The sequence below is a fragment of the Labrus bergylta genome, chromosome 4 (assembly GCF_963930695.1).
Source record: "Labrus bergylta chromosome 4, fLabBer1.1, whole genome shotgun sequence".
Classification (NCBI taxonomy): domain Eukaryota; kingdom Metazoa; phylum Chordata; class Actinopteri; order Labriformes; family Labridae; genus Labrus; species Labrus bergylta.
The window spans coordinates 10,231,711-10,258,167 of record NC_089198.1 but is presented as its reverse complement, the minus strand read 5'-3'; the positions used below and the strand labels follow the sequence as shown (position 1 = coordinate 10,258,167).

The 26,457-nt window shown below is 43.8% G+C and overlaps 2 protein-coding genes and 1 non-coding gene across 5 annotated transcripts in view; all 3 read right to left on the bottom strand.

The window, feature by feature from the left end:
- Positions 1 to 18,945, bottom strand: part of cadm3 (cell adhesion molecule 3) — a 112,304-nt gene extending 93,359 nt beyond the window's left edge. Inside the window, exons 1-2 of one of the 3 annotated variants that reach the window (XM_065953683.1) lie at positions 18,640 to 18,945; positions 16,626 to 16,796 (exon numbers count right to left, since the gene is read on the bottom strand). In XM_065953683.1, coding sequence (XP_065809755.1) covers positions 16,626 to 16,716 — 91 coding nt within the window. In that variant the 5' untranslated portion in view covers positions 16,717 to 16,796; positions 18,640 to 18,945. The remainder of the gene's footprint in view (positions 1 to 16,625; positions 16,797 to 18,639) is intronic. The other 2 variants (XM_029280794.2, XM_020652017.2) reach the window with 2 other exon arrangements.
- A 2,162-nt stretch (positions 18,946 to 21,107) lies between these two features.
- Positions 21,108 to 21,181, bottom strand: trnar-ucu (transfer RNA arginine (anticodon UCU)). The gene has a single exon. It is a non-coding gene; the product is annotated as a tRNA-Arg (tRNA).
- Positions 21,182 to 22,846: 1,665 nt separating this feature from the next.
- Positions 22,847 to 26,457, bottom strand: part of sdhc (succinate dehydrogenase complex, subunit C, integral membrane protein) — a 5,577-nt gene continuing 1,966 nt past the window's right edge. Inside the window, exons 2-6 of the mRNA XM_020652019.3 lie at positions 26,262 to 26,321; positions 25,988 to 26,089; positions 24,737 to 24,798; positions 23,402 to 23,565; positions 22,847 to 23,115 (exon numbers count right to left, since the gene is read on the bottom strand). Of these exons, the coding sequence (XP_020507675.1) occupies positions 23,011 to 23,115; positions 23,402 to 23,565; positions 24,737 to 24,798; positions 25,988 to 26,089; positions 26,262 to 26,321 (493 nt within the window). The 3' untranslated portion in view covers positions 22,847 to 23,010. The remainder of the gene's footprint in view (positions 23,116 to 23,401; positions 23,566 to 24,736; positions 24,799 to 25,987; positions 26,090 to 26,261; positions 26,322 to 26,457) is intronic.

The window sequence follows — 26,457 nt, the reverse complement described above, 5'->3', positions numbered from 1 at the left end:
TAGAGGCTGACAATCTTACCAGTAATACTGTCATTTGTTTATGGTAATTACTTTATTGTCAGATGTGGCGAGGGCTTACAGATCTTACAGTGCTACAAATAGAAGACCGTAAAACTGCCAAAGGAAAATATTTGCAATTCAGCAGAGCTAATAAAAACTTTGAAATTATGAATGGGCAGTGTAATAAAAAGGACAACATGAAATTATTTGTTAAGGAACATGAGGCCCAATTCTGTTTACTAAAGCAGAAACGATGAATAAAACATTACACAGCCTATTGTGCTGCTAACCCTGGCCTGCTCTGGAATAATCTAAGAGGAGACATGCAGGACAAAGACACTTATCATAGAGCGGCAGAAAAATAAGTCCGCTAATACAGACGTTTCACGCATTTTTCACACTATTCAGGGCCTTAAATTTAGATTTATTTTAAGACCCCTGGATGCTCTCTGTTGCTCTGTTTTTCTTATTTCCTCCCTGTCTCCACTCCTCTCTCCTTCTCTCTCTCCCCTCCCTACCTCTATCTAATCTTGCTTTCTGAAGCCACAGAGGCAAAAAAAAAAAAAAAAAAGGAAGAGGACAGACTCTATTCTATTCAAATCCAAAGCTGGGAGAGCAGACTCAAATCCAACCCAATCGCATTTACAGCCGGGTTCCGCTCCTGATGGTAATTTGTTGACTGTCTATTGGCTAGGGAGCAGGTGCTGCTGTGATTGACATTCTGACTACAACACAGAGCAGGGAAGAAGAGGGAGAGGAGGAGTTGCTGACGCTGTGTTGCTGTGATGATTTCACTTTTCAGTCATGATGTTGCTGTCTTGGTTTTATGATCACTGAATTTCCCGTTATAGCTCATCTGTTGCATTCGCTGGAATTTATTTACGGTACTTGTTCACCCGCTTTTTTAGCCGTCCTAGAGACCTGGCTTTGGGGTGATTGTGGCTGTGTCTCAATTCCAAAGTAACAAGGACCTAGCCTGCTTAGACTGCTCAGGTTGAACTGAAATGAGGCGGCCTGCTCTACGAAGCTTTCCCCTTTTGTTACTCCATTGCTGCCTAGCAATCTCGACACCTGCGCCAGAGCTAGCCAACATCATATAATGTCACATAACTTCACCTGTAAAGATGATTTTAAGATTCAAGGCTCCTTTTTTTAACATATGTGGCTGCTTAATTGAGCTGAAAGTTTATTACTTGGCCACTTGAGTCTCTCAGCTTACTTCAATTGGCATGAAATGATTCTCTGGGTATGTTGGGCCATGAAGGATGTACCAAATTCGGATCAACTCTGTGATGTAATCAATCTCCAAATGCAGAACCTAAAATGGGACATAGCTAATCCTCCTTCCACTTTGGTCTAGATTGCAAGGGATTGTCACACCTGGACTTAACGTTCAATGAGATCCACATTTTTTTGTTTTCAGTCACACCAATTGAATGACCCGCTGTGAAATTTGGTACAATGTTTGTGTTTCCTTTATGATGAGCTGTAATGAGTTTGGAAATCTCTTTACTTCTGAACTCATCATTTCTTCAGGTGCAAATCTTTATTTGTTCTGTACTTTGGTTCATTATCCCACACCTTCAAAAAATAATTGCATTCAATCTACAACAGCTGTACTTTGTGTTCAGAGCTGATGACGAAAAATGTTTGCATACCAACATTAATCTCAGAATATTGGGGGGGTTATCTGTTTTCCCAACAAAAAATGCTTTCCCCTGCCATACAAAGATGTGATCCAATAGAACCAATGTGCATTGAGTGGCTGGGGAAGCTATTAGGTCTAACACAGGATATTAGACTTATTAAACTGCTGTTTGTGTACCACTGGAAACCAAATGTTGATGTTCACCCAGAAACAGAATATTTGCCTTAACTTAACCAGTTGGTTACGTGGAGTTTGGTTAGGCGTAGGCTTAAACATTGCTGAGTTTAGGAAGGATTTTAATTAAAACAAAATGTCAGTCTGGACTGTTCATGGGACACTAACATTTTCTTGTGCTGATGGGTGACAATGGTTCAAAAAGATAGCCCACAAGGCAAACGGCATTGGAAAAAATATCCGCCAATCACACCAAATAAGGGATTAATTGGGGGGAAATAAAATTCTGAACATGGTATTCATTAACCGGCTGGCCATTAGCATGTTGGCTTTGTCTTTTTGTGCATGAATACATTAGCATTTTTGCTCAAAGCAAAGCTGAGCCTATGTATAGCTTTGCAGAGCATCTGTAGACATTTAGTCCTGTTTCTTCATGAAAACCAGATTTCTGTGTAAGTCCACAAGCCATTCAAGAGCTCAAGAGACATCTACCCCTGGTAAATTAAGTTCTCCATCACAATCCAAAGTAATGGGTAGGGTTTTATGCTGAGAAGATGATAATTACAGACATTAATTTTGACAAATCACCGTCTCTCTACAGCAATTCTCCTCCAAACGCTTTAATTCTGTAAATGAAAGACAGCTGAACTAGACCTCCTCCGCCTTCGTACCAAACAAAACTGAACTTTCTGTTTGGCCATGAAGTTGTTTGAAACTGAGTCGAGGGCAGGCAAAGAATTTCAAAGTCCAGTTACCTTGGATATACCACTTTAGATATGAATAACTCTCATATCAGTGAGCAAAGACGACAATCCCCCCCCCCTAAAGTCTAACAATTTCTACAGGCCTTTCCAGCTCAAATCTTGCATAAAAATCTGCTGCATCGTTGTGTTTCTCTCCGTGGATAGATCCCTGCACTAACTCTGTCATGGTGAGGGATTCCCCCTCGGGCTACTGGTGCTCAAAAATGCATGCAAGCTCCAAAGCGCTTTGGGAGAAATCATCCGACAAATGGCAGGTGTTGCATCATTGTTCTGTTTCTTGTTTTTAATGGATTAACTTCTCCGACAGTGACTATGTATGAGACTCCCCTTTGAATCGGCTGTATAAATAGTTACTCTGTCATACTGTCTTTCACGCCTGGCACTCTCAATTATAAATATTTATCTCAGTCGTATCCAAGTGGAGCTTTTGGAGGTCCTATTGTAGTGTGTTTTTTTTTTTTTTTTTATCAAAGAAGTAATGATGCATTTTGATGTTTGTCAAATAAATGCGTGTTTTGAAATCTGCTCTACAGTGAGGTGCTTTTTGAGCACAGCGCATTAGCCACCGTGGCTAATCAGATATTTGTGTGTATTTTTGTTCCACATCTCCGTGTGTGTTTCTAAATACAGATAGAGGCTAATGAGATTATTAAATGGTTGTATTTATGAATATGTAATTGGTTTTATTGGTATGCTTCTGTGTATGAGTGTCAATAAACAACCCTTTAAACTGTTCATGTAAATATTTGCCAGCGTTTCCCTTTTTAATCCTTCTCCATCAGGTAATCGAAGCTAAAGATGTTAAGCATTAATTCAGGAGGTCTTCCAGTATTTAGAGTTCAGTTAATCAACTCTGACAGGAAAATTGATGGAAGAAGCTCGTTGAGGATGAACCAAATTGGAAGAGTTACAAGAGACGAAGAGAAAGGCACCGTCGGCATCTTCTGCTGTCACTCCACTCCATATTCCACAATGGGAGGAAGTCCTCTGTAAACCGCTAGTTGTTCCGTCTACGTACCCTGTGACAGACGTCTATTGTTTGGGAGAATAAGTGCCAGTCAGTTTATGACATGCTGGCCGGAGCTAATCAGGAAATGCCACTGAAAATGATTGGATTTTTTTCTCTTTTTTTTTAAAGATGAAATGACTGCACGTCAGCCCTTCAGCAGACGCTCAAAGACAGAGCAATGACTCAGCACATATGGGACGACTCCAGTTGAATTAAAGGGGCTTCAAGTTGTGACATTACAATCAATCAATCCATCGGCTGACGTAGGCGCCCCATGTAAAGAGGCTACAGTCCCCGTTGACTGGTCCTCTCCCCACACTATAAGCTTTCCTATCCAAATAAAGAGAAAAACCCCCAAAAATGAATCTTTAAAAAGTGGCTAATCAGAACTAAAGTTATCTTGTTACTCTTGGTGCAGATCTGGTTAGCAATATTTATAATATCCTTGAGATATACCCAAAAAGAAAAGCACACTTAACAAGAAGAACCTGCTCTCAGTAGGTGTTTTGACCGGCTAGCTTAACCCTTTGACTTCCACACTAAGAAATACATTTGCAAGAAATAATTTGTTGGTAGATTAAAGGGTTAAAGAAGAGTCCTGCAGTCCAAGCTATAGCTGTAGACTTGTAGTTTAACCTGACTCCTGTGAGGCTTGCTTTTACTTTAGATGTGCACTTTAGCAAAAACATATTCAATTCTTAAGTTTTGTCTCCACGATGTTAAAAAAACGAATGATGAGAATTAATGAAAAAAAAAAAAAACAACTGATTATTTGTTCCATTAATTGTTTGGTTGTTAAGTGTTCCCCCGGAGTCCAAAGTGATGTCTTCAATACTCTTGTTTCCCTGACGACGGTGGTCCCAAATCTAAAGATGTTTAGTTTCCGATCACTTTGGAGGAAACAATTGAGAAGCTGAAACTAGAGAACCAATCCTGCCTGATAAATTGCTTTAACAATGACTCGATTATCAAGCCGTTTCATTTTCTGTTGTCTAACCGATCGATAAATTAACTAATTGTTTTCAGCTCTGGAATTAAAAAGCCGGTGTGAGGTGGGTTTGGGTAGTCATGGAGATGAAATGTCTATGAACTAAAGAGCTGATATCAATAATGGAAAAGCTGTGTAGCAGTAATTATCAGCCCTCTGTGTCTTTATTATAAATTTTGAACTGGATGCTAGAAACCTGGCTTTGACTTATTTCACATTTCATGATCCTGCTACTTGACCTGTGTGCCACAACCAAAATGAAACATTTTTAATTTGAGCTGAAGTCCGTGAGTGCAAAGTTTGCTGTACAGCTAAATGAATGAAATAAAACATGACATTTAAAGGTGAACTCCATTGTCATAGTGGCATTTTAAACTTAATGAATGAAACCTGGTTTACTAAATGATGTTTTTTAAAAGCTTCATCTTCAGTATTTTTCAGATATGATAACACAGCTAGCTTTAAAACTGGCTTCTACAATGTGTATATGTTCATAACTTTTCTCCTGACTTCTTTAAATAGTTTTCCTTTTAACACTCCGCTCAGTGGGGGGGGGGGGGGGGAGAAGGTCGCAACAGGTTGCCATGGTTGTCATGTTAGCTCCATCAAGGTGCAACAACACACAACAGTAGGAATAAATGTCAGCATGCAGCCATCCTGCCACCGGCGACTGACCCTATGACGTAAATGACCCTTCCTTTTTCTCTCCTCGTCCCTTTCAAACAAAAACCTCAATAAATCGTACCCAGGGAGGTTGATGAAACCAGGCCAGCCAGCGCCGACTCTTTCAGCCTCGGAGGGGAAAAGGCACCAGGAAATGTCACAGAACCCTTCAAACAACAACAAAAAGAAGCTCTCCCAGGCACACTGTCACACAGTCGAGCGTGACACCTCCCATGTACAAGCCTGTCTGCCCCCCCCCCCCCCTCCTGGCTGTGAAGATATCAACCTGAAAATAGCTCGGTGCAGCTGAACGCCGAGGCGCGATAAATAAATGACAATAATATTTAAATATTCAGAGCAGAATAAGAGAACAAGAAAAAAAAAAAGAAGGGAAACACACAGAGGATAAACTCCTTCTTCCTCGCCTCGCAAATCAAAACAGTTTGCCTTGAGGAAGTTTGACTACATTATCAAATTCTCCCTTCAAGGGACTCATCAAACATACAGTAGCCTGTGTAAGAGGCTGATAGTCGTCACGCCTCGGGCTGCCCGTGTGAATGAACAGAAGATAAGGGCATGTAGCTCATTAACTCAATTATATCGTTCACTTGTGCCGTCTGCCCGTGCATTACGCAAATGGGATCGAATTTGCGAGCGGATATGGAGTCATCTTCATTGACACCGAGGCCAAAGGAGAGTGATTGTACTGTAAATACACAGAGAGAGGAGGTTAGTCCATTCAGAGAGTAGACCATGTGGGCCAGCAGAGCCTCACAGCAGAAGCTCTGTCAATAACTCTGTCCTTTAAAAAGAAAAAAAAAAAAAAAAAAAAAAGCCATGCATTGAAAAAAAAAAAAAACAGAAGAGCCAGAACAATCACAATAGCACTCGACATGCTGCGGCACTCTCAGCAAGGAAAACGGGGAGGTCTGGCGTGTACTCCTTCAATCCTGCCCCGCTGTTTGCTTTTGATAGCAAAAGTCATAATGACATTCGAGTACTCACCAAGCTGAGAAATGAAGCAGCGACAGAAGGAGAGAAATGGAGATAGAGACGGGGGGGGGGGGGGGGGTGCATGTGTGTGTGAGTGCATGTGTAAGCTGCTGTACGTGTTGGGGGTCGGGTGAGACACAAGTTGGTCGGGAGCCAGAGAGGAGCTGCTTTGAGAGGCAGCAGAGTTCCACCAAAAGTCTGTTAATAAAACGTGTGATTAATTTGCGCTGTGTCATGTTTTTTTTTTTTTTCTTCTTCCCCCAGCCCCCTCCTTCCCTCTTCTCCCTCTCCTTCAGCAGAGAGGGCTTGAAGAGGAGTTTAATTACTCAGCACTTTGCTCACTGTGATATGAAACGTCCCTGGTTGGACACCACATTACCAAAAGGGAAAATCTATCTGTAAGCAGTTCGGAAAAAATGTTACATATCAAATGCTTACAGAAGTGGCCCCTTGTGTGGGGAATATACCGTGTGTGTGTGTGTGTGTGCATTGGCTGGCCTGCTAAAAAAAAACAAAAAAACACACACACTTCTGCATACACACAGATAGCACAGCGGGCTCACACACAATTTTTTTGCCTGACAATCAACAGCTTGGCTCACAGGGGTATTTAAAGACTAGACGGCCTTCAAAGCATGTTTGTGCACTTGTGTTTGCACTTATGTGTGTGTGTGTCTTCGTGCATAAATATGTACAGAAGTGTTTTTCTTAAATTGCTTTTTGTGAGTGTGTCAGGGTCTGAGTGTGTGTGTGTGTGTGTGTGTGTGTGTGTGTGGCTTCCTCAGAATCTCTGAATGTGTGTCTATATGCATGTGCATACATACAGTCAAGGACTTGTGTTTACGTTGAACAAGAAGCATGGTTAAGTGTGTGTGAAGCCAGGTAGGCAGAGTGACAGCACTGGAGTGTGAGTGAGTGTGAGTGTGTGTGTGTGTGTGTGTGTGTGTGTGTGTGTGTGTGTGTGTGTGTGTGTGTGTGTGTGCAAAAACATTCTCAACGCTCAGCCGAGCAGAGTGTGAGAAAGCAAACTGAAGGCGAGTGAATCAAAGCGAGGCTGCGTATGTGTATGTGTGTTTGTGTGTTTATTTTGGAGCACTCTGGCAAAGGTGTGTGTGTGTGTGTGTCAGTGTGTGTGTGTCAGTGTGTGTAGTAGATTCTCATGCAGGGATAAGCAGCTTAGTGAAGGAGCATATTCTTTTCTAAGTAAATCTCATTAATTTTAATTAGCTGTATATTTAGCCCATACACCTGGATTGGATGTAATTCCGTTTGTATATATAGCGACTCGAGAGCAGAGCAGGTGAAATGACTCAGGTAGCGATTATATTGCCGAAGCCGCCTCACATTTGCATAATGTCCTGTTTTTTTTGATTGTGCCGCGTGGCTAAGGAGGATATCACAGGCAAATATGCATTCCCTTCATTTCCCCCATCGCATGGTCTGTGTAGCGCGCCATGCGGCGTCCTTCTTAAACATTCACCTTTTACTCTCTTGTGTGTCTCTCTTCCTCCCTGCGCTGTTTCTTTTTTTTTTTTCATCTGTGCACCCCGATCGTTATCATACGCACTGTTTTTCCCTCTCTCCTCCTCCTCTGTTCCCTCATGCTCCCTTACTGTATGGATGTCTCTTCTTCACGTGCATGCCTCTATTCTCTCTCCCTCTGTCTCCTCTCGCCCTCCCTCCTTTCTTGGGTAATCAGCTTATCCAATGTGTGTCCAAGCCTCTATGTCTGCGTTCCTCCTCTCTTTGTTTCCGATTCATTCAGCAGGGAGATTAGAGATGCCTATTTGGTGCCTTTGTCTTCAAACCGGCGCTGTAGCTCCCAGTTACGCAACCGCGGCGATTGGCCCGACGTCGTCAAATGCAACATCCACTCATCATGTGCTCATCATACACGGATCAGTGTCAGGAATGAAACAAAAAAAAAAAAAGCCAAGGCTGCATCTGTCCACGGGGCAGAGTGTGCGTTTGCATCCACTTGCATCACAGTGATTGACTGCTTGATTGATCGGCTGACCTTATTTCATGTTTGAAAGGCGATGCATTGTCTGTATCGGTTGACGCTGAGAAAACATGCACACTTCACTCAATGAAAAACTCAAGGATAGCAGAGCAAAGCTAAGTCGCTCATTTTGTGTGTTCATCAATAGATCGCTGCTTTTCGGATTCCTTAATGACTTCTATTGCTGCCGCTCAATAAAAGAAACGTCAGGAGCAGCAGATCTCATGAAAAGAGGAACGATATCTACTGTCCCAAATAAATCTATTCACACGTGACAATGACAGCATTCAAACGATGATTCCACCTCACACCAGATAAAATGATGTGATGTGCAGAGATACTGTAGAGTGCAAGGAAGATAACAGACTATTTACTCCACTTTCTGTTTAAACATTTAGCAGCCTGACCTCATTTACACCTTCGATTAAAATGCAAACGCCCGAAGTTAGAACTCGATGAGAAAAAAAAAAACATGCTAATTCAGTGAATAAATTGCACAATAGAATCTGAAAGTTATCCGGTCCTTTCAACCACCTACAGAGTGATCATAACCTCAGCCAGAAGCACATAAGATTTTGTGTTAATTTCTTGCAAACAGTGCAGAGAAGTTTCAACTCGCCCCAAAAAAGTTTTTGCCATCCACTCCAGCTCGTCGGGAGAAAGAAAAAAGACACCTCCAGTATCTCACTCCATCCCCCAGCTAGCTCTCACTATTTTCCTCTTCCACAGCGTTTACAGTTTAGTTGCAAACTGCAGCAAAAAAGCCACACGTCATCATTTTTGTGTTGCCTTCCAGGAAAGACACATAAAAGACGACCTTTTCCACTTCAACTGAAAGTAAATCCAGGCTGTATAGCATCAAATCTAACGATCCTACACCCGTCATGCTCGCTCTAGTTGACAAGCAAACTCCTACAACTACTTTCCCCGCTTTGCACAGGGCTTGTGAAACGTTCAATCAAATTACAGTGCAGCTATAAATGTGGAGGAAAACACATAAGACTAAATGCCAGGTACTGTATTAACACAAATGACATTCAAGTAATACAGACTGCATTTTAATAGCAGATGAATATGAGAGCTATGAGCATTCAAGCAGCGCAGTAAAGTGTCATTGTGAGGCATAAGGAGTGCAGCAGTGCAGGGGAAGCATAAAATGAACTCCACTGAGCAGTAGCTGTGTTACAATACAAAACCATCCGACAGTCTGAATTCTAAATTTGGATATTTGCATGTGATGAACATGGAACTGAAATAATAAAAAAAAAAAAAAAAGGAAGCCGTGTATAGGAAGCAATATTCAAAACTGCTTCAAGTGCAATAATTGACTTTCATAACAACTTTGTCTTCGATTTCTTTTGGCTGCAGCTCTGACTATCAAAAAGTTTGCAGTATGTGCCAAAAAAGGACACAGCCTGGAGGTCTCTGACAGTCTGGCTGCTGATCCACTCTGACACTGGATCAGCTGGAAAACAACAAGAGCCAGACTCTGCTTCAGTCTGAATTCAGTTTCATCACAAACTGAGAAGTTTACCGCGCATTACATCCTTCAAACTTTCAACAATATTTATACCAAAGAGAGAGGAATTTAAACTATCAGTGATACTTACAGTTAAACTGCTTGGTCATGAGTTGTTGAAGATTGCAATAATATGTAAAATACATCATTTGTCATTCATTACTTTTCCAGACTTAAACATCTCAAGGTTTCTTTGTAGATCTGCCATCAGAGTACAGGGAGTCATTTTTTTTAATGATTAGACACAAAGTTTGGAATCCTTAATCAATACATTTGGTATTCAGGCAGACTGGTTCTGAGTGTTGTCGTGGATTTTTCCGTATTTAACAAAAGATCTCAAGTCAAAGCGTTTGTCTTTGTGTATTTTATTGCACGAGTATATAGTGTTTCTTTTGCAAAAGGGGGAAACTTATACAGGAGTGACAATCAGCACAAATGCATTGCCTATAATTATCTCATGACAGTTATGTCCGTGTGTTGTTTTGTGTACGTGTTACTTTTGGTTTTTCCACTGTGCAAGCAGAAATTCGTGTGTTAAATGCATTTTTCCATTACACTGTTAAGTCCACTCAGATGTAGATAACATTTAAATAAGAAATACAATGGATGGGGGCACTGGTTAGCCAAGTGGTTAGCCGTTCGCCCCATGTACGAAGGTTATAGTCGTAGAAGCGTGCGTTCCCTGGTTCGATTCTGACCTGTGGCTCCTTTCCTGCATGTCATTGCCCACTCTCTCTCTCTCTCTCTCTCTCTCTCTCCCTGATTTCTGACTCGATCCACTGTCCTGTCATTCAGTAAAAAGTCCCAAAACAAACGTTTAAAAGAAAACAAACTACAATGGATAATGTTGTTCTTTTTTTGTTCCCTACAATATGATTTCAAACCTTTAATAAAAAGAGAGTAAATCAACTGAAGAAGACTAATAACCAACAAAAATGTCCCTGTGTCCGTGCAGCTTTGTTTATTCACTGTGACCATGGAAACAGCAATGGGCGCAGCCATGAAGCTTTGGTTTCCACACAGACAAAAGATAGTCTTTTTTTAACAACATCACTGCATAACAGGTGAATGATAAAACAAGCTTAATGTTTTGTTAAATGGAATAGTAGATATTGATTCAATGATACAACATCACCACAAAAGTGAAATATTTCACTTTTGTGGTGATGTTGTTCAGATTTTTTCACTTGTGGGAATTCTGTCAATGAGTGTTTGAAGTGCCAACCTGGAGATCCGCTGCACAACACCTTTTCTATCACCAGCTTTTTAATGGGGCAGAAGTATGTCCAGTGAACGGACGGTGATTTCCTCAGCAGAAATCACACCGGGGAGAATTCCCAAGACAGCTCAGAAGGTGAATTAAAATGGCTTTATGGTTGTGGTATCAGCGCTGCAGATCTCCCCCCACAGACACACTCCCCACCACCGGGCAAACTGATGGCATCATCAAAAAGAGGCAATAAACAAGAGCAACCTCTGCTCTTTCATTGGTGGAGCTCCTGTGCTCAGGGGGAAAACCCCTTAGCACTCAGACTCAATCAATAGAAATGCTGCGCTTTTACAGCCGTGCGCCCTGCGTCTTCCGGCACCCCGTCATTTCACACGCACGGCGCGGTGAGCAGTGATGGCTTTAACAAAACAACACACCTTGCCAGGAAGCCCTTGCTTTAACCATCCATGCAACAATGACAGGGTGGGTGATTTTCTCCCCTCCCTGCAGCAATCAATTAAAACACCCATCAGAGGATTCCTGCAGGTAGTAAGAGAATGGGGGAGGGAGGGTTTGGGGTGAGGGTCCTGATCAAAGGCAAAGCCAGCCGAGTGCAGAGCTACATTATCAGGACTCGTGTTGTCAGAAGAAGAGGTGAAATAATGTATTCCAAGGCTGGCATTGTTATTGTTGTTAGGTTTGTTTAATCTGCCGTGTCTTTGTGGAGTGATGATTTAAAGCTGACAGCTCTGCAAATGCTGGTCCCCGTAATTTTTCTCTCAAGCCGGGAGTGATGTGTCTTTTAAGAGCACCTAAGAGGAAGCGGAGGCTGCTTCGCTTAAAATCTCAAGAGCACTTCTCCCTTTCAATTTTCCAAATGGCATTCGCCGTTATTATGATGCTAGCAGGCGAGATTGATCTGCTCTGATGTAATCTCGCGCGGCCTGAGAGAGGGGCGCCTGGGTGGATGAGATCTGCCTCAGATTGATGAGGTCTAATGGAGTCTTGTTTTGGGTGCTCCTGATTCCTTTAAGATCCAACGATACCGGAGCGCCGCCTCATTTTTAATTCCGCTTAATTTAGTCACAAATTACTTATCAACACTTGTGCCTCGCTGAGCTGCGAGTTTCTCTTCCTGACGCTTACGCATGTGTGATGTTTCAGCACGTCTGAGGAGCCGTGTGAAGATGACATGAAGACACAGCAATGTGCATAATGTGGGATGAGAACCCCTCCCCAGGGCTCGAGTGCTCCTGGTTGGAGCTTTGTTGGGGGTTTAATCAATCAGCCACAGCGCCTTAATTAATCGGCATGATGAACAGGAGAAATAATTGGTTTTCCACCAGATGTGAATCTGTTGCAAACTAATGCCAGCCAATCAGGATCCAATTCATAATCGCAGAAAGTGATCTGGACGACAAAACACTTAAAAGGATCAAAGAAAAATAAACATGCCAGACACAATGGGAGTAATATGGCTTTGGATTTAAAATTCTAATAAGAGACAGTTGCTCAGAGCCCCTCTACATATTGACGCTGCGTGCGTCAAGATGCCTAATTGGATCTGTGTCAGAATATCATCAGTCTCATTGATTGAAATCTAGGATATGTGTTGAAATATGTCGTTCTCTTTTTATTCTTTTAAAAACCAGACATATTGCTAATTAATTGGCATGATCAGAATGTGGAGGATTAATTGGGCTCCTCCCCAGATGTTTTCCCGAAATGAATCCGAAGCAATCTAATGAGGGGTGTCTGCTTTTCTATTGAAGAAGCAGATGTCATTAACTGCAGCCCACATTGAAAACAATGCCCGACTCCAACAGGCCAGGTAACCAGTGGCTGAGACAAATGGGAAAAGCACTGGAGCCAGTAAATAGCCATGGTGGAGATTGGAAACCACTGGTTTAGCCAGCGGAGCCAAATAGAAAAATAGCTTAGGCCTCTTATTAATGTCACAGTGGCTAGGCGGTAATTCCCCCGGGCTCTCTGTACCTCGGCTTGTTAATGAGTCACTGCTTATCAGTGAGCCTTGTTAACAGGCGGAGGCCTCCCATCCAAACCGCCCACTGCTATTGTATGTTAGCCGTCCTGTGTATTAGCCAAATGTTCTCCCGTCTTGGCACACAGGAAGTCAACAGTAAACAACAGCAGCACACACAGGAAGTGGGCATCGAGCCAGCGAGAAAGAGCCGGTCCAGTGGGGATGGAGCCCATTTTGTTGCAGGATAAAGTGAACCGCTGGCAGAGACAAACACATGCCAAGCCCTCCCGCCTGTAAATCTTAGCGAGCTAACGACTGGTCCACTCCGCTCCCGTCCTGTAATCCTTGTTCATTATTGGTCTCAGCTGGAAACATCGGCGCTTCATTCACTCGTGCAGACAGGAGCAACTTGAGGAGGTAAACAAACTATTAGGCATGTCCCTTGCCACGATGCAAACCTTCTCCCCGGGGTCCAGGATCAGGCCGCCGTGGAGCTAGGGTCCAGGTGGCTTGACGGGGGAGGCCACTGCTCGCTATTCTACACGCTGTCTGCTGAGAGCTCCAGCGTACAGGACCCTCCACAATCCACAGAAGCCCCGAGGTAACTGGGTCAGCAGTACAGAACCAGGGCACAGCCGGCCAATTGCATGCCTAATCTGTGCCCTTCTGAGAGGCACTTTCCATCCGCGGCGCATGGCTGCACATCCAGCTGTGGAAATGGATATGTCAAATGGCGCGCAATTAGTGTCTCCCCGATTCGTTCAGTCGCTCTAAGGAAGCCTGGCTTTTTTTTATAAAGCAGAAAATACAGGGGCTATGGTACTGTCCTCTCCCTGACTTTGACATACATTAAATGAAGATGTGTCAGTGGAAGTGGGAGAGTTTGGAGTCCGGGGGTTGAAGGGAATTTAAACTGTCAAGACATGGTAATCAACCTTATAATTCACAGGGGGGGGAAGCTCTTCCTCTCTGTTTTGTCTTTATGAATGATGGAAAGAGACAACCTTTTCCACGTGTTGTTAATTCACTGTGGACTCTGAGTGTAGCAGTGATGGGCAGTTCTCCTACTCTGATGGCTCATGCTGCTGTGGCATTGATTTGCTGAGCTAATCGTTTTGTTTTTTTTTCCCCCCTCCGATACATAACATTGAATTATTTATGCTAAGTAGACCCTTCTGTTCCAGCACCTCTTAGCACGGAGATGTCCATTATGACGACATTATCTGACTGCCTGCCCCGCCCTATACTCCATCTTATACTTAGTAGTTCTGCTGCTGTGTCACAACAACAGTCAGATGGATCGCAGCAGATATGAATGATGAGCCCCGGGCTCTGCACTTTACTCACATGTACCACTGCAGCTGAAACACCACAGTTTGGACACATTTCTCAAAGGTCTGGAAACTAAAGAACAGTGAAGAATAAATCGTTTTTGTCAACATTGTTTGGGTTGTTTTTTAAGGTCCAATAGGAGCTCCTAGCTGCGTAAAAGATCCTTACTTTCCAGGGGTAAAGTCCAGAAATTGACTGTATTTTTTGCACCAGTGACACCAAATCAATTCCTCTACAACACTGATTTAAAAAAAATGTTGCATTGTTATTCTAGTTTTCACCTTCCCATGCAGCACAAAAATAGAATTCAGATTTTTTTGACAAAAGTGTTTCTAATTGATTTCAGTGTAGAAATGTGATCAGTTTTGTTTCAGCGTCGTCGTTATGAGTAAGTAATTATGCTTTGATAGCAAAATATTAATGACCAAAAAGACCTTGAGTACATGCTTAACAACTTGCACACTGGAATTGTGAAGCCAGCACTCCGTCCCCCCCCCCCGCCTCCCTTCTCCTCTCAATTGCACTCTCCTGACGTGTTTTCCCATCTCCAGAACGCCGTCAGACGTCCCGGGCTTAATTATTCCCCTTGACTGACATGATAATGTAAAACAGTGCTTAGGTGAAACCAAAGCAGGGATTGGTCATGCATGGTCAGGCCTCCTGCTAGGCACACCTTAATCAAAAGTGACGTGCGTCTGAATGCGAGCCAAAATCGTTTTCCAACCCCAAATAACGAACCACCGCTTGGGTTTCAATGACGAGCTACACGGCCGGGGGGTCAGCGGTCTGATGAGAGAGATTGATATTTCATCATCAGCGCCTCAATCTGTTTGCGCGTTTCTCATTTACAGCAGCTTTCTGGGCCTCGACGAGGGCCTACATTTGCATTTGTTTAGCGGTGACCTCATCCCCGCGTCTTAGCACAGCCCGATGGTTTCTCACTTTTAACTGCACTGACCACCGAGAGCTCCCACTGGCTACCCACCACTTCCCCACATTTCAACCACAAATGTGCAGAAAACACAGGGATGCATAATTCAACAGCAAGTAAAAGCAGCTGATGTGGATAAACCAAGTGGAAGTGGAGTAAACGCAGTGTGTGTGTGTGTGTGGGTGTGTGTGTGTGTGTGTGTGTGTGTGTGTGTGTGCATACACGTGTACATACTGTGTCCATGTTTGTGAATGCACTGTGCACTCAAAGATGTATTCAGATTGGTAAATGTGTGGGTGAGCACGAGTGCGGGCGGCCTCTGAGAATATATATTGCAAATGCAAATCAGGGAAGCGTCTATTAGGATCCTTCTCGCCTGCTAGATCGTCTTGCGGTTTCCTCGCCCAAACACTCAATGCAATTAAATCCTGAATGTAATGAGAAAATGCCAACAGGATTCTACCTGCGTCAATCAATTTTCTGTGGATTGAGTGACAATCATGATGCGCCATTCGCCGTCGGCACAGTTTGCCCTCTAAAGGTTGAGTTACCAGCAAGCCAGTCACTTGAGTGTTATGTAATTGAGGGGAAAAGCACGCGGAACAGTGTATTCCTGTTCACTCGGTTCACTCACAGCAGGGATGATATCATTACAAAGTGCTTCTCTCATCAAATCCTCTCCTTACCATCCACTTTCAGCGGCGCCCTGCTCATCACAGGTTGAGCTTCCACCATGATGCGTGTCATGAGTCTCTGAAGTATGCGAGTGTTAGAAGTGTGCGTGCTCCTGTTTTTGCTATTTGAGAAAGTGCGAGATGAACACTGCTTCACTCCGGGTTTCATGAACCCCTGACACAGATATCTGCACACACGTGTGTGTGTGTGTGTGTGTGTGTGTGTGTGTGTGTGTGTGGAGCACAGATGCTGAGCAGGTGAGAGTTGAAAGAAAGAAGCGGGAGTGTCTGCTTGTTTTTTGTACTTCTGTGTGCACTTGATTGTAGTTTTCATGGCAAGAGAAGAAAAAAAAAAAGGGAGTCATGGGACAATTGAGCTTACTCCAGCAAAGGGTCAGTAGTATTCATATTTGTGTGTGAAGTCCTGTGCCCACGTGCAAGTCACACACACATTCCTCAAAAACAACGGCAGGCATTCCTCTGGGGGTCCTGGGAGGTGGGAGTGTCCCATGTGCTTATTAACGCCTCTCTGATTCCCTTGTCAAAATACAGGAAACAACAAAAAAAAAAAACGGCCTCATGTCAACAGATAAGGGGCACCGCCGGAGACAGAGAGAGAGGGTCGGCGAGGTCAGGGGGCCCCCCGGGGAGAGCTGGCGAGATAGAAAAGAATAGGAAGCGGGAGGAGAGATAAAGATAAAGAAAGAGAGAGAGAGAGAGAGAGAGGTGCTTACCGTAGACAATGTTGCTGTGAACCGCAGCCGCGCATAGTACTGTCAATAAGCTGACACTCCATAATGCGGAGGGGGCTGATGGGAAGGCCATGGTCGGGCGCGCAGATCCGCCTGTCTCGCTGAATCCTCAGGAGTGGGGGGGGGGGGGGCAGAGGAGCTCTGGAGTGTCACCTGCAGGGAGAGGGAGAGAAGGAGGAGAGAGAGATGAGGGAAAACAAGCAGGGCAAGGAAGACTGGCCACTAATTGCGTCCCTTGCCATTGGTTGGCTGCTGCTGAATAAACGCTTGGCCCACCCGTTCCTCACGCATTGCTCCATGGGTATTCATCGATCCGCTTGTGTCATACCATACTGAGAGAGACGATTGAGAGGGGAGAGAGGGAGAGGGAGGGGTGGTTATAGAGGCGAACGTTGATGATGGTTGTTGTGGTGTATGGGTGGTATCGAGAGGAAAATAGTGAAGGGAAGAGGGTGTGTGGTGGGGGGGGAGAGAGAGAGGGGGGGGGAGAGAGGGGGTTCTCGTCCAGCCCTAACAAGCTGTGCGCGGAGTGAAGGAAAGCGAGTGCGTTGGACAGCATCAACAAACTCGTGCTAATTAGAAATAACGCAGAGGAACGTTCCCTTCAGTTGGTCGTGGAGAAAAAACAAAGATGAAGAGAGAGAGAGAGAGAGAGAGAGAGAGAGAGAGAGAGAGAGAGAGGGGCGCACCTGTCGCCCACTGAGAATACTCGGTGCGCTTTGCACATTACTGGACACGGACAGCCGTGCATGTGAGCTGCTTAGGCACTCGTCTTCTCTCTCTCTTTATCTTTGTCACACACACACACACACACACACACACACACACACACACACACACACACACACACACACTCACACACACACACACACACACACACACACACACACACACACACACACACACCTCTCTACATCTCTCTCTCTCTCTCTCACGTACAATTCTTAAAATAGCCCGAGCCGAGGTGAGCGCTCGGTCCATCTGCGAAACGCTCCCTTTTTCTTTTTTTTTTTGTTCTTTTTTTTTTTATTGTGAACGAAAGAGAAAGAGCGATGCTGCCGGAGTGTTGCCTGCGGGACGGGCGGGTTGGTTTGCAGGGCGGGGATAGAGGGGGAGGGGGAGGGGGCGGGGGGGCGCATGGGATGGGGATGTGGATGCAAAGGGATTGAGAGGGGAGGGGAGGGGAGGGGTATAGTGTGTTTATTGTTGCTCCAACCCCCTTCTTTTTTTTTTTCCCCTGTTGAGTGATGGCGAGAAATGAAAACAAAACTAGAACAAGTGCATCCGTTTGGGGGGGAAATTACAGGGAAGACTCTGGGCGTGGATTTTGACACAAGTTGCTGTCACGAGTGAGAATAGTAGTGCTGATTCTGATGATAATAATAATACAAAAATAAATAAATAAAGAGCGACCATTGCTGCGACGGAGCTCCGGAGCACCGGAGCCTTCTCTCTCTCTCTCTCTCTCTCTGTAACACCTGCTCCTCCTGCACTTGCTGGAAAGATCTGGTGCTGATGGGATGAGATTTAGAGACTGGCGAGGGGTTGGCTGCTGCACTCTAGTTGCCTAGTTGTGATGGTTTATTTTGTGAAGAGCGATAAAGCCACAAGAGCGAAGAAGAAGAAGAAGAAGAAGAAGAAGTCGGGCACAGAGCGCAGGCAGTCCGACAACAAAACGCATTTTTCAGAGTAAATTATAGAACACGCAGGGATTATACAGCTCTCTCTCTCTCTCTGTGTCCCTCTCTGGGCAGGCATAACGGATTACAAACACACGCACGCATATGCACACACTTACACACATTCACACACACAACCAGCCACCTACCTATACCCAGAGTGCGCACACAGACACATTCCTGGAGACGGAAAAGCGTCAGCACTGACAGGTGTCTCCTCCTGTCCGCCCTACAGGCTACAGCCGGACAATAATGCAAACTGCAAAGCAATGCACAGTAGTAACCACACACACACACAGACACACACACACACACACCGTGATATTCCGCCTCCGGAGTCCGGTTTTTACCGGCGCTGGTCTCCAATAAGGTCCCCAATAAGGTCCCTCCTTTGATGCGCAGCAGTCGCTTGTCCGGAGCTTCCTCTTCAAATCGGCTTTTATCGACTTTTTTCGTTTTTTTATATCTCCTTCTTCTGTCTGCTGACTCTTTGTTTTTCTTGCCTTTTTCTTCCCCTCTCTCTCTCTCTCTCTCTTTCTCTTCTATACTCTCTGTGTTTATCTCTCCCTCGCTCGCTCTCCACGGCTGCCGTTCACTGCAGCAAAAACAGTCTGTCTGAAAGACGAGAGGGAGGGGAGGGGACAAGGGAGGGGAGGGGGAGGGAGGGAGAGGGAGGGAGGGAGGGAGGGGATTTTAATACGATTTGGCCCGTACCATCGGGATAACAGGGCCAGAGCATGGGGCCTGTACTGGCAGGGAGCAGCATGAAGGAGATGGAGGAGATACACACAAGTGTGATCTCACCATACCGGGAAAATAAAAAAATCAATCAAAAAAAACCACCATAATGTTCCCATAATGCCCCACGGTGCGTCCACACTGACCTTATCGGGCTTTCTATTATCATCTCCTGTGACACAAACAGAGACCTACTGTAGGATCCACTGACTTTATCCTCAGTGTTGATACTGAGTAGGTCTGCTATCTTTCTTACATTTTCACAAGTTTTGGTGGGAATATCTCCTGAGATGAAGCAGCAGAAATCCTCTAAGAGTTGACTGTCACAGCTCTTAAATAAATTATCTTATCATTGGATATTAAGGAGCCATTACTCCTATCTCACAGATAGGAGCTGCTGATCCCGCAGGCCCTGATCGTTTGCAAAATGGCAAAGATGAGTCCTTGCTTTGAGGAGTTGTGCAGACTTTTTCTGCGTGTCCCAACAACAGGCTTCTTCTTTTAGCTCTTGTACTGTGGCTTTACCTCTTATCAAGCCTAGATTTGTTTAACGCTTACATAACGTCGACATCTCTGTGTTTAAACGGCCTAGAAAAGTCTGTTTTGCATGCTTGTAAACTTTATCAGAGAGTCGATACAGTTCTGACGTTTCATGCATCAAGCCCATTCGGGAACCAGGATCCAAGGGACGCAGGGAGGGAGGGAGAGAGGGAGAGATGGGAGGTAGGGAGGGGTTGTTCAACTTGCCAGAGAGGATTAAGGATTAGTTTTTTTTTTTTTACTGGCGGATTAGGTCTGTGTGTGGGGAGGCATGATGGGGTTAAACGTGGATGGCGGCAGCAGCAGCAGCACACGACAGCTCCAATCAGTGAGTGGTCGTGATGGCGACAGAGGGAGGGGTGGTGGTGAGGTTTTTTTTGGGGGGGAAATACAAAATAATAATAGTAAAAAAAAGAAAACATCACAACAACGGGAGCCGGGAGGTGTTAAGAGTGGAGGAGTGTTTGAGAGATCTTCAAGCGAGCAGCTGCTTTTCCACATTGTAAACAGAATCAACCAGAGCTTGCTTTGGGGCTTCCGTGAATGGGATAATGTCGGGTTTTTTTTGTTTTTTTTCCCAAAGCACCAAGTGAAGTCCACCTTCAGGGGTCCTTGAAAGTCCAGACTCTGCTTTCACTAAATTAAAAATACATAATGACAATACTTATTCTCCACATTGTAGTTAAGAGTCTACAATTCAATACGAAATCTGCATACAACAGTCTCGAGACGACAGCATTTCATGGCCTTCATGTTCAAAGTAAAGAGGAGTCTTCATCTCTCCTTCAGTCTCTTACTCAAATTGGGAGACTAAGCAGCATCTGGCGTCATTAAACACTTGTTATGAGGACGGGGGAAAGAGCTTTAAATGTTCTGTTGTTGTCGCTGCGTTGGAAAAAAAAAAAAGCTTTAGTTCTGGACAGCCCCAGGTGCTGAAAACCGTGTGTGTGTGTGTGTGTGTGTGTGTGTGTGTGTGTGTGTCCACTGACTTTCACACGACGACGACGACGCTCCTCCACGCGGCGCTGTGTCGTCCTGCGGCGCCGTGCTGTACGTCATGACCCGAGCTCTGCGCGTGCATCCTGGACAGTTCTGGTAAATGAAGCTCGCGCTGTTCTGCCACACCAGAGCTGCAGGTTTTTTGCTTTTTTGTTGTTGTTTGTTTGGGTTTTTTTGCCCGTTTCGAATCTGCATTTTAAAAGCAGTGACCTTTTGCGAGTTGAAAAAAAAAAAAAAAAAGGCTCAATGTGAAAATCTCTGTAACAATTTGGTCCCAGATGCACAGTGTGATGGACTGCAAAAATAAACACATCGCTGGAAGTCACTATCTGTCTATCTATCCATCTATCTAACCATCTATCTAACCATCTATCTAACTGTCATCCATTCCGCCACCTATCCGTCATCTTTGCAGAAGGAGCAGCTTTGTCAGATTCATCCTAGCTGCTAAAGCAATATAACACCACTCTATTTTCTGTTATCCAAAAAGCCACAACTCATTGTAGCACATCTCTGCCGGGACTCGAACCCGGAGCCTCTGGATTAGAAGTCCAGCGCGCTATTCCATTGCGCCACAGAGACTGTGACACGTTTTTTTCGATCAAAAGCGGGTTTAAACTCCCCCCTCCCAGCCCTGTTGCAGCAGCATCCTCACCATCCTCCCTCAGCATCAGGACCGCAGCTCTATGGGAAAAAAATACACGACCGGCCGGTAGGGGGTGCTGCCGCCGCGGAATCACATGGTCTATTTATACCCACATGGAGATTTTCCATCCCCCCCCCCCCATTACTTCCACATAGGTTATCTCGACAAAACATCATCATATCGGTGATGTTATCAGAGCAAAGCCAGGAGATGGGACTCCTTACATTGTGAATGCAACAGTAACAATGAGGCAAAGTGTTCAGTCTTTGAGGGAGTGGCACCAGTGAACAGCCCATGTTTTTATTATAAATTCTGTTTGCTCTTCTATAAAACAGAGAACAATTTCTTCAGGGTTTTGTGTGAGCAGATTATAAATAAATCTAGTCCTAAAGTCTGCAGAATTTGAGCAATTTTCTTGTCATTCACAATCGATTAAGTGCTTTCTGATGATGGAACTGCAGCTCAGAAGCCTCCAAATCATCTCAATGCACGCAGCCTAAAAAGTCTCTTAGAGAGATGCATTCTCAAGTGTTATGAAAGAACAATTATTCTGCTAAATATAGACCTTTCTGTCCTGTTACTGAGCTGCAATGCTAGTGAGGCGAACACAACACAAAGAAAAGATTTCAATCACCTTTCGAGGTTTATAGGCGGCGACAGTTATTGTAGATTGCCGGCTGTACCCTTTATAAGCAATATGTTTGATCACATGTACTCACAAATAAATTCTATCAACACCAGAAGTGGAAAGAAATGCAATTTGACAAGCCTTTTCCCTTTGAGCCACGGGTAACAAATTGCTAAACCAATTCTGCTGGAGCTAACTTGACTAAGTGGTCATGTTGTTTCTCTCAGTGTGACTTACATTGATCTGAACGGACGCATTGTCAAACCAGGTGGTAGAAAGCCGAGTGTGTGCAGCCCCCTCCCCAGAATGTTTACCGTTGTTCTTTCTTCCCCTCACTGTGTGTGCACTTGTGACTGTTCCCTACATAAGTGAAGTTGAATCTGACATTACATCACGGCTTGTTTTTTTTACTCACACTGCAGGACCAAAGCTGTTCAGGTGCAGTGTGTAGCTCCTCTGTGTCTCAGTGGGAGGTAAAGCCTGAGGCAGGCTGCCAGTGAGGAGCCTGTTCACATCCACAGCTTCCACCACTGGGCTGCCTCTCCGTATTTGAGCCACTCGCCTTCCTGATGCTTAAAAAAAAAAATGCATCTGAGCAGCTGCAGCCCCAGAATAGGTGAAATATGAATGACAGCCCTACGGTAAACAGCCACTCTTGACACTAACACACTTCCCTGTGCACATGAATTGACCTGCAGGCCCAACTGGTCAGGCTGGCAGTGAGTGAGCACTAACGGCAAAGGAAGTGATTAATGAACATGATGTCACTGCAGGAGTAGACAAATTACATAAGGATGTAACATGTAGGACATGTCTAAAATTGGCTGCTGGTTGTTGTTCACACCGAGAACAAGTGTAAAATAAAGTGGGTCACATTAGCATGCACTTTGCACTCTCGCTGATTTGATGACCTCAAAGCTTTCCACAGTTTAATTAATTTCAAGGGACAAAACCTCACAACACGTTCTCGGCGTACATCGTAATAGAATCTTTTATTTATTATCTTTTGATGAAACTGGGCCGGCAGTCGGCCAGAACAGAACATATAGACAGAACCCCCCACAGTGCAACCAGTCCACATTCCCCTTCAACCCCCTCCTCTCCTCTCCTTTCTGCTCATCTCTGTTGGTGCTGTGCTCAGAGGCAAGTCAGGGCTATGGAGGCGAGGATGGACAGACCGATGACCGTGTAGCCGGTGCGGTAGACTTCTGGGATTCTGAAGCCTTTGCCGAGGTCCCACCACTGTTTAAAAAAAATAACAAGAAACGAATAAGAGAGAGAAGAAAGTTAAGCATAAGATTCACCACTGGCATGTAAATCTCACAAATTCCATAAATGTTTTTATAAAATCTGAAAAATGAGCCAAACTGCAAACATAACAAATAGAGTCGTTTGATTTAAAAGGAGGGAGTCTAGACATAACACCAAATATGCTCAAGGCAACAAACCACAACATAATGCAAATGTATTCTGATAAATGAACTTAACAACATTTCAAACTTTTATCAGTCAAAAGATGAAGCCTTACCAAGTGGCGGATTCCGTTTAGGGTGTGATAAGATACAGGGAAGGCGAGGCCGAACTTGGCCAATCCGATGAGATAGGGGCCGACGGACAGAGAGTGAATCAAGTCCAGGTAGTGTGGGTAACTTCCCGGTAATACCAGCGCTGCCACAGCAAAGGCCGAGATAGCTAAACACAGACAGAAGTAATGAGACCAGAGGGGACTGTTTTGTACGATGCATGCCTTTCTGAGAGAAACACAAATAGGTGATAGATATAAACATTTTAAGGACCAACATGCTGCTGCTGCCATTTGTCTTCCTGGATTAGTCACCGTGTTTCCACCGGCCAGTTGTTTTTAAAACCTCTAAAAGGCTCTGTTATAAGAAGACTATTTTCCCCGCTGTCTGAAAAATGAAGGCTAAACAATGGGTCTCTATTAAGCAGACCAGTCATTGCTATGCCTTTTAAAAATGAGCTGCACTCAGTGCTTCCGTCTAGCCTTTATTCCTGCCCTGTCTGGATGATTAAAAGGCCTAATGGGAGCGGAAACCAAAGTTTATTTCGTCAGAAATGCACAGAAAAGTGGATCGATGTAAACACCAAAAGGCAGGGCTGAATCAAAGCAAACAAGAAATATGAACAGTACAACCTTAAAACTAAACATTAGATTATACCTTAATTTGAAATTGTATATGCAAAAACATATTGAAAGTAGCAGCAGGACATCTAAACATTACAATCAAAGTTTGATTAATTAATGTGCTGAGTAAGATTTACTCTCCCCAGGTGATTATTTTAGCTCCTATGCGGGGAACCAGAACGTTGATTCCAGACACTGTGATGAGGCACATGTGATGTTTGGATGGAAAGAGGAGACTGTTTTAATGGGCAGATAAGGGTGCTGACCTTTATTGAACCCATTAACATATAAACAAACCTGCCCCCCCCCCCACTTTTCCAACACAGTACATCAAGGTCAACAGTGCTGATGTACAATGAAACATGAGGTAAATGAGTCCGAGCTGTTAGCGGTCCAGTGTTAGAGCTGATTTTCCCATGCAAAGGGTTGAATTCTATTGAACAACTTCGGTTTTGTCATGCCAGTAAATGCTCTTAGCAGCAATCAATAGCCATGGATTAAAATGCCCTGAAGAGATTTTCAGGGTCAATCCAATGCTGACAGTGGCAGCAGAATAGCTTCACCTCAATGTTAGAATAATAACCAGGAAGGCTCACAAATGCATGTTGTTGTTTTTTTTTTTAATCTGTATGGGATCATTTGGGTATTTAAAGGATTAAACTAACAAAAAAAACAAGGAATATTTACTAGTATATCTACAGTTTTAGTCCACTTTACCTCCACTGAGTCCAACTCCAGTTCCTCTGAATGTGATGGACATCACCATGGGCACAGACCATCTGAGACACACGCGCAAAAACACAAACACACACAAAAAAAGCCAACAAACAAACGTTTAGTATAACGCCATAAATACAGTATGTGGTTCCAAACCACAGGTAAACAAGTTGAGACTTCACTGCTTTTTACATTTCCATTTTTAAACCAGTTTGTTTTAAGTAAAGCCATCACTGGCAAGTTGCATCACTGTAACATAATACAGACAAAAAAAAATGTTCTGTTTTTCAGCCTCAGGCGGCAATGATACATCAAAGAGGCTGGGACTCACAAAGCAAATGAGAAAAGAAGGAAACATAGATGAAAATTATGAGGCACATACTGAATCAAAAGGTTTTCTTTACTGCAGGATACAGGATCAAATAACTGCTTTACATGGAATTCACTGGTTGTGGTGGCCAGTCCTGCTGTTTTATGAGCATCAGAAGAATGACACTGCGTGGTCTGGTATTCCACTTTCACTGTTAAATTTGCTAAGTCGAGTTTACAATCTGGAGTATTAATAGAGGGTTTTATTTCTCTTCAAAATCACAGTGGTCTTTGTCTCTGCATGCTTGATTGTTTAAACATTACGGATCATGATATGTGCACATGAGCAATAGTCACAAAACAGGATTTGCAATGTCATGCCAAGAAACTAACATGTCATGCTGCTTATTTTTGCATGTTTATGCAAAAGGAAAGCTTATAAGGGTCCATTTATATGAATTGTTGAAGAAGAGTCAATCTGATACTACAAATGCATCCTTCATCAGAGCAGAGGGAACTGGCCCCTGTGCATGCAGAGTGTTTGTCACCTGCCTGTAGACATGCACATAGAGAGCATTTTCCTGTTATGAGCTGCAGTAACAGTACTGGTTAACACTGTCGCTACATTTTTGGACTATTTGAGGAGCGATATTTCAGATTTTATGTTGCCTGCAAGTAACTACAGTACAGATGCAGCACAAAACGCTGCGGGGTTGTGGGAGTCACAGGAAAAACAACACATTGAACTTTTGTTTCAAAAGGTTATGGTACTTATCACAAATATAATACATACTTTCAGACATTTGCAAAGATAAATACACATGAATATAGAAAAAAAGAATCATAATGTAAGTTTGTTCCATTAGTTTACATATCCATTTCTCTTGAAAATAAGAAACAGGCTGAACATGTATTACATTGAGTGTGACATCCAGTACATACTTGTAGATGGTGAGATGAGGAGACATGGGTCTGTTTAGTTTGGCATTTTTGGACCAAAACTTGTTCATCTCATCCTTAGCTGTGGTTCCCATTGGAGCAGCACTGTAGTGGAAATATTAATTACTTGGAGTGCAGAAGCTTTTAGTAGAAATACTGTATTATACCAAGGTTAAGTACATTAAGTCAGCAATTCTAGTTTCACATCAGTACATGATTTGAATCACTGTTCTTTATTCCGCTTTCTGTTGCAAAATCACACACACACACAACTCACTGTTTGTAGAGGACACTGTAGGTCGGTCTGGATATACAGACACCCTGACGGGCCAACGTCCTACAGACAACAAACAAGAGACACAATTAACAAGCTAATGATATACCTTCAGCATCAGGTTTGCTAAAGGATCATTTTAGAAGCAGGACTCTTTCAAAACTGTGGATAATATTACAATACATGCTGTTTATGTACT